This window comes from Schistocerca piceifrons, chromosome 2 (genome assembly GCF_021461385.2).
Source record: "Schistocerca piceifrons isolate TAMUIC-IGC-003096 chromosome 2, iqSchPice1.1, whole genome shotgun sequence".
Classification (NCBI taxonomy): domain Eukaryota; kingdom Metazoa; phylum Arthropoda; class Insecta; order Orthoptera; family Acrididae; genus Schistocerca; species Schistocerca piceifrons.
In genome coordinates, this window is record NC_060139.1 from 665,304,451 (window position 1) to 665,318,649 (window position 14,199).

The 14,199-nt window shown below is 37.6% G+C and overlaps 1 protein-coding gene across 1 annotated transcript in view; it reads right to left on the reverse strand.

Annotated features, from left to right (window-relative positions):
* The window catches only part of LOC124776706 (F-box/LRR-repeat protein 15), a 34,697-nt gene extending 26,094 nt beyond the window's left edge, over positions 1 to 8,603 (reverse strand). Inside the window, exons 1-3 of the mRNA XM_047251817.1 lie at positions 8,139 to 8,603; positions 7,875 to 8,051; positions 5,719 to 5,876 (exon numbers count right to left, since the gene is read on the reverse strand). Of these exons, the coding sequence (XP_047107773.1) occupies positions 5,719 to 5,876; positions 7,875 to 8,051; positions 8,139 to 8,330 (527 nt within the window). The 5' untranslated portion in view covers positions 8,331 to 8,603. The remainder of the gene's footprint in view (positions 1 to 5,718; positions 5,877 to 7,874; positions 8,052 to 8,138) is intronic.
* Positions 8,604 to 14,199: the final 5,596 nt, after the last annotated feature.

Here is a 14,199-nt window from a genome sequence, read left to right on the forward strand (position 1 = left end):
GGCGCTACAGTCTGGAGCCGAGCGACTGCTACGGTCGCAGGTTCGAATCCTGCCTCGGGCATGGATGTGTGCGATGTCCTTAGGTTAGTTAGGTTCAATTAGTTGTAAGTTCTAGGCGACTGATGACCTCAGAAGTTAAGTCGCATAGTGCTCAGAGCCATTATTTTTTTTTTAACAAAAATGTACACAACTATAGTACCAGAGGGAAAACAAATATACATATACATCCACCTATCAGAGGAGCATAATTAACACTGGTGTAATACTACACAATAAGATACCAGAGGAAACAAAAAAATGCTACTCATTCAATATTTAAAGCTAAACTAAAGGCATTTCTAATAAAGCACTCTTTCTATTCTATCAGAGAATTTCTGAATATGTAACAAAATTAATTGTAATAGGTACCTATTTTTAATTTGCCTACTATTTTGGTAATACTACGTATTACTGTAACTTATCTTTGACCTGTCCAATATCAGTTGCACAATTTGTGCTGTATGATAAAACTGGACCAATAAAAAATCAAATCAAATCAAATCAAAAGCATAAAACATGGACACAGTTTTGAAACTGCGGAAAAAAGCCATAAGAATAATAACTGGAAGTAGTCGATGAGCTCATAGTAGAAAGCTATCCTTACTGCACCAAATGAGTACATGTACCAATCTGTGGTGCATATCAGGCAAAACAGTACTAAATACTTCACTAATAGTTCTATACATAATGAAGAAATAAGAATCTACATCTACATCTACATTTATACTCCGCAAGCCACCAAACGGTGTGTGGCGGAGGGCACTTCACGTGCCACTGTCATTACCTCCCTTTCCTGTTCCAGTCGCGTATGGTTCGCAGGAAGAACGACTGTCTGAAAGCCTCCGTGCGCGCTCTAATCTCTCTAATTTTACATTCGTGATCTCCTCGGGAGGTATAAGTAGGGGGAAGCAATATATTCGGTACCTCATCCAAAAACGCACCCTCTCGAAACCTGGCGAGCAAGCTACACCGCGATGCAGAGCGTCTCTCTTGCAGAGTCTGAGACTTGAGTATATTAAACATCTCCGTAACGCTATCACGATTACCAAATAACCCTGTGACGAAACGCGCCGCTCTTCTTTGGATCTTCTCTATCTCCTCCGTCAGACCGATCTGGTACGGATCCCACACTGATGAGCAATACTCAAGTATAGGTCGAACGAGTGTTTTGTAAGCCACCTCCTTTGTTGATGGACTACATTTTCTAAGCATTCTCCCAATGAATCTCAACCTGGTACCCGCCTTACCAACAATTAATTTTATATGATCATTCCACTTCAAATCGTTCCGCACGCATACTCCCAGATATTTTACAGAAGTAACTGCTACCAGTGTTTGTTCCGCTATCATATAATCATACAATAAAGGATCCTTCTTTCTATGTATTCGCAATACATTACATTTGTCTATGTTAAGGGTCAGTTGCCACTCCCTGCACCAAGTGCCTATCCGCTGCAGATCTTCCTGCATTTCGCTACAATTTTCTAATGCTGCAACTTCTCTGTATACTACAGCATCATCCGCAAAAAGCCGCATGGAACTTCCGACACTATCTACTAGGTCATTTATATATATTGTGAAAAGCAATGGTCCCATAACACTCCCCTGTGGCACGCCAGAGGTTACTTTAACGTCTGTAGACGTCTCTCCATTGATAACAACATGCTGTGTTCTGTTTGCTAAAAACTCTTCAATCCAGCCACACAGCTGGTCTGATATGCCGTAGGCTCTTACTTTGTTTCTCAGGCGACAGTGGGGAACTGTATCGAACGCCTTCCGGAAGTCAAGAAAAATAGCATCTACCTGGGAGCCTGTATCTAATATTTTCTGGGTCTCATGAACAAATAAAGCGAGTTGGGTCTCACACGATCGCTGTTTCCGGAATCCATGTTGATTCCTACATAGTAGATTCTGGGTTTCCAAAAACGACATGATACTCAAGCAAAAAACGTGTTCTAAAATTCTACAACAGATCAACGTCAGAGATAGGTCTATAGTTTTGCGCATCTGCTCGACGACCCTTCTTGAAGACTGGGACTATCTGTGCTCTTTTCCAATCATTTGGAACCCTCCGTTCCTCTAGAGACTTGCGGTACACGGCTGTTAGAAGGGGGGCAAGTTCTTTCGCGTACTCTGTGTAGAATCGAATTGGAATCCCGTCAGGTCCAGTGGACTTTCCTCTATTGAATGATTCCAGTTGCTTTTCTATTCCTTGGACACTTATTTTGATGTTAGCCATTTTTTCGTTTGTGCGAGGATTTAGAGAAGGAACTGCAGTGCAGTCTTCCTCTGTGAAACAGCTTTGGAAAAAGGTGTTTAGTATTTCAGCTTTACGCGTGTCATCCTCTGTTTCAATGCCATCATCGTCCCGTAGTGTCTGGATATGCTGTTTCAAGCCACTTACTGATTTAACGTAAGACCAGAACTTCCTAGGATTTTCTGTCAAGTCGGTACATAGAATTTTACTTTCGAATTCACTGAACGCTTCACGCATAGCCCTCCTTACGCTAACTTTGACATCGTTTAGCTTCTGTTTGTCTGAGAGGTTTTGGCTGCGTTTAAACTTGGAGTGGAGCTCTCTTTGCTTTCGCAGTAGTTTCCTAACTTTGTTGTTGTACCACGGTGGGTTTTCCCCGTCCCTCACAGTTTTACTCGGCACGTACCTGTCTAAAATGCATTTTACGATTGCCTTGAACTTTTTCCATAAACACTCAACATTGTCAGTGTCAGAACAGAATAACATTTATCCAGGAAAAAGAAACAAAAAGCTCAAAACAGCATTTTATATCAAAGGATAAAATTGTATAATAACATGCCAAAGTAAATGAGAAACATTACTAAAATACATCTGTTTAAAAAGGCAGCTAAACATTCTTCATAACTAACGCATACTACACAATTAAAGATTTGGCAGAGGACTCAGAGTAGAGGGTAGTTATGAGAGAGGATAACCACCTTCTCGTATTTCGCTTTTGTCTTCATGAGGAAACGTCTGCTAACTCAAGTTTTTCACATGGACTGAGAAGAAAAGTTGAATATGGCGGGAATGGAGTATGGAGTTGATGCAAGGGGCACAACTGCATCTTCAGAGTCCAGTAATCATTAGCAGGTGTCCTTGGTGTAAGCAATAATGAAGAGTGGAACCATGTTTTCTATTACAAGTTAAAATGAAGGTATATTCCATGTGGCTCACTGGCCTGGGGCAAGTCTCTCAACTGGACGCCACTTGTGCGGCTTGCACGTCCCTAACCTACTCCAGTTATCCAACTGGGTACAGGGGATCTACAGTTTAATGTGAAATCCGAACAATGTGCCATTTTTGGTGACTCCTTACATCATCGACAGCTGAGGGCTAGTTTAAAATGAAAGCTGAAAAATCCAAGGTCTAACTGGGATTCAGAAGTTACCTGGAACAAACTGTGTGTAAATCAAGCAACGTTATACAGCACAAACCTTCCAAATGAGGCAGTAAAGCTGTTAATGCACTGACCTCAAATTCTGGAGGATGGAGTTGATATCAACCTAAATAATTTAGGAATAAAGAGAACAACTCACCAAATAGCAAAGGCATGTGCACATGTACTCCAGCTTAAAAATGATTTGTCTGAAAGTTGGCAAAATGCCGAGTCTTATTTATGTGCTTACTAATGACTCAACGCTTTATTATTTTGTAAGTTATTACCTTTGTTCTCAAATTATTTACATTCTACAAGGCTTTCTATTATCATACTTAAGATGATATAAATATGTCTGCTTGTGTCTGTATATGTGTGGATGGATATGTGTGTGTGTGCGTGAGTGTATACCCGTCCTTTTCCCCCCTAAGGCAAGTCTTTCCACTCCCGGGACTGGAATGACTCCTTACCCTCTCCCTTAAAACCCACTTCCTTTCGTCTTTCCCTCTCCTTTCCTCTTTCCTGATGAGGCAACAGTTTGTTGCGAAAGCTTGAATTTTGTGTGTATGTATGTGTCTGTTTGTGTTTGTATCGACCTGCCAGCGCTTTTGTATGGTAAGTCACATCATCTTTGTTTTTAAATATATTTTTCCCGCATGGAATGTTTCCCTCTATTATATTAAGATGATATAAGTCAGACAGTGATAGCATTCTCTCCCTCATACTTAAAACCAAATAAAAGGCTCATATCAATACCTCACTCTCTAACTTCTAACTGCAAATATAAAAGTCATAACCTGCATTGCTACTGTTTACATATGATAAACACATCTACACACAAGATTGTAAATATAGATGGGAAAAAATGGGCAGTCTCTATGCAAAAAAGGGAAAACTATATTCCACATCCAATTGATGATGTTATCCAGCACTGAATTACATAATGTTTTGCTGCTCTGAAGCCTGCATATCTGCCATTACAATACAGGATACTCAGCTATGCCAATGCCGACTGACTATGGTGGAAGCAGTTTTCTCCTAATTAAAGTACACCTTTAACTTGCCAGCACTCTCAATGCCCAGTGGCTGTGCCATCTTAAGAGATGATGTATCCCATGTGTTAGGTAACCATAATCAATAAAGCTAATAACATATTCCCCACCCAACTGTGATGCTAGCAATCGAGGCAACTGGCAAGTGTAAGTAGTCCATTCTCTGATACAATGGGCTGTACCAGGCCATATTAACCGTGTTGTACATGTGTTCATGGGACTATTTACACAGCCTATACCAGCTACCATACCAGGAACTGTTCTAAGCACAAATGATTTAAACAACTGATTACTTAATGTCTGTCTTCTGCTGTTAGATCACTGCCAACTAGCCCTCAGTGAAGGTGCACACAGAGACCTCGTTGCCAGAACAGCAGATCACTTACTTCCCTGCTGGATGTATAAAAGAAGTGACATGCTCCAATAATGTGTTACATATGTATACCAAACTGCTCAAACACTACATGGAACTACACACCATGGTTCCATGGTTACACAATGGCAATGGTGAAGCTGCAAGATGTGATTGAGGGAATTCAGTTTCCAGATTTGAAGAGTCAACCAAACTTTAATTTTGGTGACTTACCGAACAAAAGCGCTGGCAGGTCGATAGATTCCGCTCCCGGGATTGGAATGACTCCTTACCCTCTCCCTTAAAACGCACTTCCTTTCGTCTTCCCCTCTCCTTCCCTCTTTCCTGATGAGGCAACAGTTTGTTGCGAAAGCTTGAATTTTGTGTGTATGTTTGTGTTTGTTTGTGTGTCTATCGACCTGCCAGCGCTTTTGTTCGGTAAGTCACCTCATCTTTGTTTTTATATATAATTTTTCCCACGTGGAATGTTTCCTTCCATTATATTGAAAACTTTAATTTTGATGAGACTATAATGACATTTAGTACTAGTGCAATATTGTTTGATGCAGGCACAGAACTATGGATGTTTGTTTAAGACTTGGTCAGCTTTTGTACATTTCTCAAATCTCAAGTTACTGTTGTTTTATCTTACTTCTTTTAAGTTGCTGTTGCTTCATCTCAAGCAATTCATATCAGGTTTGTAAAAACATTACTGAGAAAGGTGGTTGAAATACACAAAAAACAGTTAAAAATATCAAGTAGGGTCTAAATTCAATATGTACTTATTCAATAATTGTTTTCTGGTAAACAACTGCTGCTGTTCCACAAGACATTATATTTCAAGGGTTACTTATTTCCTTTTTTCTCTTCTTTAATTTACCTGTCAAATTTTCTGACAAATGTTTCGAGGCTACTATCTCCCAAATCCCAACATGAAGTCAGGTCAGCTTCTTCCAAACTGCTTTGGTGAAATGAAATTGCTTCAAGACATCCAACAGTCATCCAATGGCAGTTTCGAACTTTGAGACTTTTCAGTGCCTGGAAGTACAATAACCATTCAAACCCAATACTACTCTTTAACACTGGAAGTTTAGATGTTTAACTTTACTGCAATTAAGAATATTTTGTTGTTTTTGTGCCTGTGGACGAAGAAGAATATTCGGGACTAGCTGTTAGCTTTGACCGGTGACATCAGAGACATGTGACAAACATTGTAATCAACTGGGTGACTATAATGTGATATCAGTGGTAATTTTTCAAACAGGCTCAACTACAAATTAGTCTGTCATCAGACCCAGGATTTCTGCTTTCACATTTGCTGGCTTCACCAGCTCACAACCAAATTGTCACTTTCCAACCAAATCTACACATTGGGGTAAGCTACACATCAATCTGACACCACAACCAGGTGTTTCACTCTCATAATTCGTTGGTTCTACCAACCAACAACCAAATTGACAATATGCAGCAAAAGGTGGCATCACAGCAACCATTAACATCATATCACTGGTCAAAGCCGACGACTAATACTGAATATTCCTGTTGATCCAGAGTATAAATGCAACAGAATCATACAACGGTGCTATTTGTCACAAACATTGTGGGAACACACAATTTGACCTAAACTTATTCCAAAGCTTTCCATAACTATTATTCTTGTTACCTGTTTCTGCATAGTCTTCATCCTAATTAACACAAGGGTAAAAAACGACCATGAAAGGAGCATTACGCAGTATTACTGATCTTTTACAGATTCTTAATCTTCAAATTTTATCTAGCAATCAGAATGGCAGAAGTGACCTCAAAGTCACAAGCTACCACATTGGCATTACAGAAGTGTTAGCAGACATTCTGACAATAACAATTACCTTCAAAGGCATTTATAACTTGTTCTCAGCCTGCCATTTTTAATTTAGGGAATAAAACATTATTGCTAATGTGGTAAATCATTCCCTGTACTGAGTACACTCAAAATGCACTAAGTTAAACCATTTTATTCATCACAGCACAAAAATAAATAAATAAATAAAAAAAGACTTACTGACTCAGTATATCCACATCGGATCAGTGGAAACTTCAATTCTGAATTCTTTCTAGGTGGTTTCCCGAAAGCTTGCACACACTGCCAAAACACACTGTCAGAGGATACAATTATCTTTGGAAGATTTCAATTTACGGTGTTAGCTAGATAATTATGTTGATTTCTTTGCTAGTTTGAACATTATCTTACCAGTATTCTAATAAATTTCGGTACTTTCTCCTGCTCGCAGATACACTTATGTAGCTTAATGCACAGTATGATAGGTTACAATGTGATCCAGTCCAGAACCAAAACTGTCCACTTGTATAAGCAAATTCCACACCGGTAAATTTAAAAAAAAAAACATGATCTATAAACAATTAAAGTTTGATAACACTCAGAACAAAGTTTATATGATTCATTTTCCTCCCTCAAGTTAACTAACACATGAAACAGTGAACCCAACATAGGAAAGAGAAATGTGAAAGGGGACAGGACTCTGTGTGCCACTAAAGGAAATTTCTTTGACCATTTCAAATGTGTTCTGAAACATGTTCCTTGTACATCTGTAAGGAGAGAAATGAAATCTGAAGAATTGGCTACATCACATCAAAATTTATTGTGGGGGAGTTTTAAATCTTGATCAACACAGTTATGACAGCTAAGTAAGGAACAGCAAATGATGACAACAGGACGTGAGACAAAAGATAAAATTCTACCGTTTCACAAACTGGCTGTAACAGTATTCGTGTGGTCCTCCAGCAGAGCATAATATTTGGTTAATTACATTATAGTATATTCCAATTCTTTCAGGAATTTATTTACTCTTAAGCTCTTAACACATTTTTAAAAAAAATATTTTATTTTTTCATTTTGTGCTCCTTATCACGACCATGTACTCTGAAAATGGTGACTATGATGGTGATGTCAACTATAGTTATTACGATTTTTAAGAGTTAACATGATGCCCAAGCTGATAATTACATATTCTACGATATATCTGTTGTTATACTCACAGTGCCACAAACAATAAGAGGCTGCAAGCACGCACTGGTTAGTCCCAGACAACCACTGAGATTTATGTACTCAATGCGCACATTGTTCAACAGTAATGATTGTAGCATTTCGTCGGACAGCCACTTACAGTTACTTAGATTTAGGAACCTGATGTTGTTACACTTTGAACTTAAGACCTGTAGGGGGGAAATCAATGAAAATGTAATGGAACTGAACTACAATAACAACAACATTGCCAACAAAGAACTATGCCTCATACATACACTAAATGCTGCAGGCGTGAAATTCCTGTATGGAACGAGATCAACACGTTTGATCTTCGCAAAATAATAATCTACTAGTTCTTTTGAACATCTACAAACACACCTCAAATTAAAGCAGTCTTTCAAGGATAAATCCGTCAACACTCTAGGGATTAAGATGTCATCCCATGATAAACACAGTAACGTCACCATTCTTGTACAATGTTTTTACCAAGATCTACACAAATTTAACAATAATTCAGTCCTCCATAAGCTTTGTCACTGTTTTTAAAAGTGACAACTTTTCTATCCCATGGAGCTCTCCTCTTGAAAGTTAACCAACGGATAAAACTTTATGGTCACATAAACACAAATGTAACTTCACACTCTGTCAACATAACGTACGTACTGTATCATTTATCATACTTAAATATTATTTTTACTTCTCGCACCGGTACCCTGCATCCCTCACGCTCATTTGACAGCACTTACTTTGTTATTCAACAAACGTTATCTTTGTAAGGTCACGCATTCCCAGTGATATACAGGCGTCTAAAGCTAGCGAAATGAGGGATGCTCAACTACCGGACCTACCGATAGATGGCTCTAGCGCGTGCCGGCAAGGCGTTATCTTCGACCATAGATACTAATAGACTGGGTAAGCAGTGCAGCGGCTATACATCTGGCGTGGCTGCAACATAGAATCACGTGACTGTTGGCAGAACGTCGGCGGGAGTTCAAGGCAGCATTCTGATTCCTGATTTCACTTCCAGTATTTCTCAGTGGATTTCCTGCTAACTTCACCACATTAAATGTGGCTTATGTAAACACAGCTAGAAGTGATAAATTATTGCGTAACCACTGTACAAATTTAGTTTTACAGCCACTACTTCACAATGAACTTTGTGAACTGCTGAAACACTTTCGATGTTCGGCAATATATTCGCCGCGAATATTTCAGTGTTACCAATTATGAGATGCATTCTCTACTAACAATACGCGTTATGCACTGCATAAAATGTAAATATTGCGTGTGTGTGTTTTAGTGCCTTGCTTGAAGAAAGTGTTATAGACTTCATAAATCGGCATAAACAACGAAACCTGTAACGTAAACATACGTGTTCACATCGAATGTAACGAACTCAATTGTGTCGTTCACCCACAAAACGTAAAGCAGTTTCATTTGAAAGCTCTTTTTTTGGTTTAAACAGTTTGTTTCGTAGATGTATCAAATAAGATATCTACAAAATCAGTACCTACTTACATGAATACTTGTTCCACAGATCATGAATACGATACTTCACAATGATGTGTCAGTTTAATGAAAGGTAGACCTATCACTACATGACAATTCTTCCAATCACTTATTTATACCTAAAAAATCGTCTACTGAGTAGGAGCTGTCATTCATAGATTCTTTTAGTTTGATTTTAAATGCTGGTTGGCTATCTGTCAGGCTTTTAATGCTTTTTGGTAAATGACCAAAGATTTTTGTAGCAGCATATTATTTATCCCATACATTACAGCTTATTATCTGGAAACTAACATAGGCCATACAACTACCTTTTTGCAAATGGTATTCAGTATTTGTTTCTGATATTCGTATGTTTTGTAACTGGGAAGTATAAAATAAAACTAAACCCTGATGAGAAATCAAACCCCTAACTTGTTTTTGCAAATTGTTCTTTAAAATAATACCAGCATAATTCACCCCTTTTTGTACCAAAGTCAGATTTAACCCAGGATAGTAAAAATCATCCTTTCTTCTTGTGTAGTAGCAATGCACATTGCCATTGCTTTTGGAGTGGGAAGGGTTATTGGTAATAAATATCTCTCTCTCTCTCTCTCTCACACACAATATATATATATATATATATATATATATATATATATATATATATAGGTGTGTATGTGCGGATGGATATGTGTGTGTGTGTGTGTGTGTGTGTGTGTGTATACCTGTCCTTTTTTCCCCCCTAAGGTAAGTCTTTCCGCTCCCGGGATTGGAATGACTCCTTACCCTCTCCCTTAAAACCCACATCCTTTCGTCTTTTCCTCTCTTTCCCTCTTTCGTGACGAAGCAACCGTTGGTTGCGAAAGCTTGAATTTTGTGTGTATGTTTGTGTTTGTTTGTGTGTCTATCGACATGCCAGCGCTTTCGTTTGGTAAGTCACATCATCTTTCTTTATATATATATATATATATATATATATATATATATATATATATATATATATATATATATATATATATATATATATTCTTCAAAGTGCCTCGAACAGATGCGTGTGTGCGCAGTAGGCTTGAAATCTTTTCGTTTCACTGCCTGTATCCACATCTGCCTGCGCCCTTCATCCTTTGGAAACCTATACGAAAGAGAAAAAGCAGCTTTGTAGCTTACCATTTCAAGAAATATATACGATTGCAATGTGCGCCTGGAAACACACACAGCACTTCAAACCGCCAATTTACGTAACTGTGGCGTTCTGGGTAAGGATATGATACACACAATAGTTTATCAGTATTCAAGAAATGCCGCTAAATTATACTAATAATACTTACACGTGAAATTTAATGTTACTTCCCTTCACAAAACGCTCGGTACAACCATAAGCACAACAGGATACCACCATTGTTTTGCCAATAGTCACGTGGTATAGCAGTAGAGATGTTGGTGCCACGAAATATACGTCATGACCAGTCTACCAATATCTATGGTCGAAGGGCGTTATATAATTCAGTGTCCGCCATATCTGAAATTGGCGAACAAACGAAGTGTCAAAACACGGATGAAAATGTTTTTCGTTCTGCGCCCTCATAAGTATTTTATATTGGATGTTCTAGATATCTACACATCAACATAATGAAGTGTTTCTAATCTAGCGAGAAAAAACAGTGACAGTTCTGCTATGAAATTCCTAAATTCGAGTGTGTTTTGAAAGTTTGACAAGTTGACCTATAAATTGTTTACTATTTTATGAGTGCTTTACTTATTTGCCCGTTTTAAAACACTATTTAAGATTCAATGGAGATCAACAAATTATCTTACTTGCCGAAACGTTTAACTACTGGTATAATTCGGAAAATCAAGTGTGGACAACAGTGAAGACGTCTCTTGAAAAAAAGTTGACATCGTTCGCTGAGGGGTATCTTTACTGACAACAGAAATTACAACTGAACTATTAAAGTATTACTTACGTACAAACAGAAAAAATTGTTATTTTTCTTTATCTGAAGTGGTGCATTGCCGATCTGCATATATGCTGACACAGTAATTGCAATATGCACTTACGAATTTGGCTCTCCCTTTGATCAGTAATTTAAATGCCATGATTTTATTAACGCCTGTACATGACACGGTGTATTTAAACTGAGTGATATGGTAGAAGCACCAGTATTTAACAGTGCTTCTGTCTTTGATACGAGACAAGAAATACATTTAAATGAGATAAACAGAAAGCCCAACCTTAAGGCTCCTCTTAAATGCGCGACTTGTATTGGACTGATCCATGATGATGTAGGAAGTGAAGGAAGTTGTTGAAAATAACCTCGATCACAGCTGTTAATTTTAAGGTTGGCGTGTCTTAAAACTGTAATTTTCCAGTCTGACACCCAGACAATTTTAAAATTGAATTCAAAACATGTCAGTGAGCAAAATTAATTACACTTTGACTTACAACCACAGAATTCTATTTCTGTGAATCTTGGTTCCAGTCTTTGACATGGTGTCAATCACTGGAATGAGTGGTTGTCAGTATACGGCCCAAAAAAAAAAAAAAAAAAAAAACCTGAAAGTGAAAGCTGCAGAAGCTGGCCAGACAGGCACCCCAATGGCTGCTACAATCTGTGTGAGACAAGGGTGACATTATATTGCAAATTTATTGTAAAAAGTTCCATATTGTCTGAATTTGTCCTATACTGACAGGACAATCTAGTTCAGTCGATTTTCTTATCTGCAAAAGTACACTAGCCAATACCAGTGGCACAAAGGTAGTGCCACATTACAAACTATCTGGTAACAACAGAAGTATTGGTGGACAATGTACAGTAAATAATATGTAATAATCTGAGAAATTCAAAATTGGTTTGAAGAAATAGGACAGTATTGGGAAATAGAGTAACATTTTGAAAATAACAAATGACGCAAATAGAGTTCTCAGTTATGAAAGCTTGCTTAAATTTTTTTCCCCCCTCTCTTTTTCGATTATCAAGGGAAAAATGTGATAACATAAAAGTGCAAGAAAGTTGTGTACAATGTTGGAAATGATGAAAAAGAAAATCTTACTATGCTTCCTCCTCCATGTGAGGAGTATTCCTGTAATAATAGCTAATAGCATACCAAGAACATGAGGGTGTCACAGTGGAGATTTGTTTTCTGGTACAGACACCTGATACAACTATTCCACAACAAAACATACTTTCAGAAGGTGTGGTACCAGTGCACTCCCATACGATAACAGAATATTATGTCCTCCAGGAATCACATTGGGTACACCACATGCAGCATAAACTGTACAGCAACTACAATGCTTTGTGAGCAAGTAATAATAGTCAGTATCTTTAATTTTAACATAACTCTTGACTCCCATAATTATCTGCTTATACGTGTGCTTGTACTACAGGTTATTGGTAAAGCGAATACTAATTGAATACGTCTTCCCACTTTTAATACTTAGCAGAAATTCTGAAAAAAGTAAATTGTTTTATTACTGTATCACCTCTATGGCGAATTAAGAGGTACTGACTGGTTTCTTTGAACATTTAATAGAAGCCTTCTTTTTTACCTGCTATTGATTAAGAGCCATTCCAAGTTCTGTACAGAACAATCTCTCGCATTTTTCATGAGGTTTGTTATTCTGTACACTAATATTTCTTCTTCTAAATGGTAAATAATGCATTCAGACAGTGCTGGTATTAAAGGTAATTCATGAAATAAATTATATTTAAGCCAGAAAATTAAAGGTTCCACATTGTACATGAAAAGTACCTTGCTACACACATGTATGTACAGATTCCAAAAGTCTGTGAATTTGAGTTACAAACTTCTTTAAATAGAAATATGAAGATCACAATACTTTGGGTCTGCAATAACTCAAATGTAAAATACTTTAGTTCCCGATGGGAAACTTTGTTCTTTATGTGACTCGTGCAACTGCTTTCACTCTTAATGGAAAACTAAATGGTTTATGTTAAAGTTACTAGCAAAAAGTGTAACCATTGTTACATAATTTCTGTGACGTAAGATTCCTTAATGTTATTTCCTTCCTTTGTCATCTCATCATAACTCGATAATTTCAGTTCCGTATGGGACATAAGAACTAACAAAATGAAATGCTTTTATTACTATGACCAAACAAAATCTTTTTAACATGTAGTACACAGTTCAAATCAGCAAAAAGTGTAACCGTATAATTAAGGTAACATGAATACAGAACATGTAACATGAATACAGAAATTTCCTAGATTTCCACATGTACCTGTAATCACTGTATTCTGTACTTTGTAATGCTCGAAAGATAATTCTATATGATTATTTGCATTCTGTTCCCCCCACCCCCCCCCCCCTTTACACAGGAAAATATAATAGAAAGACATCCTAACAAAATAAGGACAAAATTCAGAAAATTAGGTTTTGCCTGACTCAGGTCCCCTTATTCTAGAATGGTTATAAAGTAATAAGAATGCTTATGATCAACTGGAATATTGTGTTCATTATAGGAAGTATTAAAACAAGAATTAACAGAGTAACAATTTTATTGTTCTTATGTTGCAGAGTATCCACAAACATTACTGTTTGAAACATAGGGCCACTGCATACTTCATTAGATCACACCCATCCTGTGATTAAACTGTTTTCTTAAAGTGAAAAATTCAAGTTAACATAGTTATTGAGGGACATACACTCCTGGAAATTGAAATAAGAACACCGTGAATTCATTGTCCCAGGAAGGGGAAACTTTATTGACACATTCCTGGGGTCAGATACATCACATGATCACACTGACAGAACCACAGGCACATAGACACAGGCAACAGAGCATGCACAATGTCGGCACTAGTACAGTGTATATCCACCTTTCGC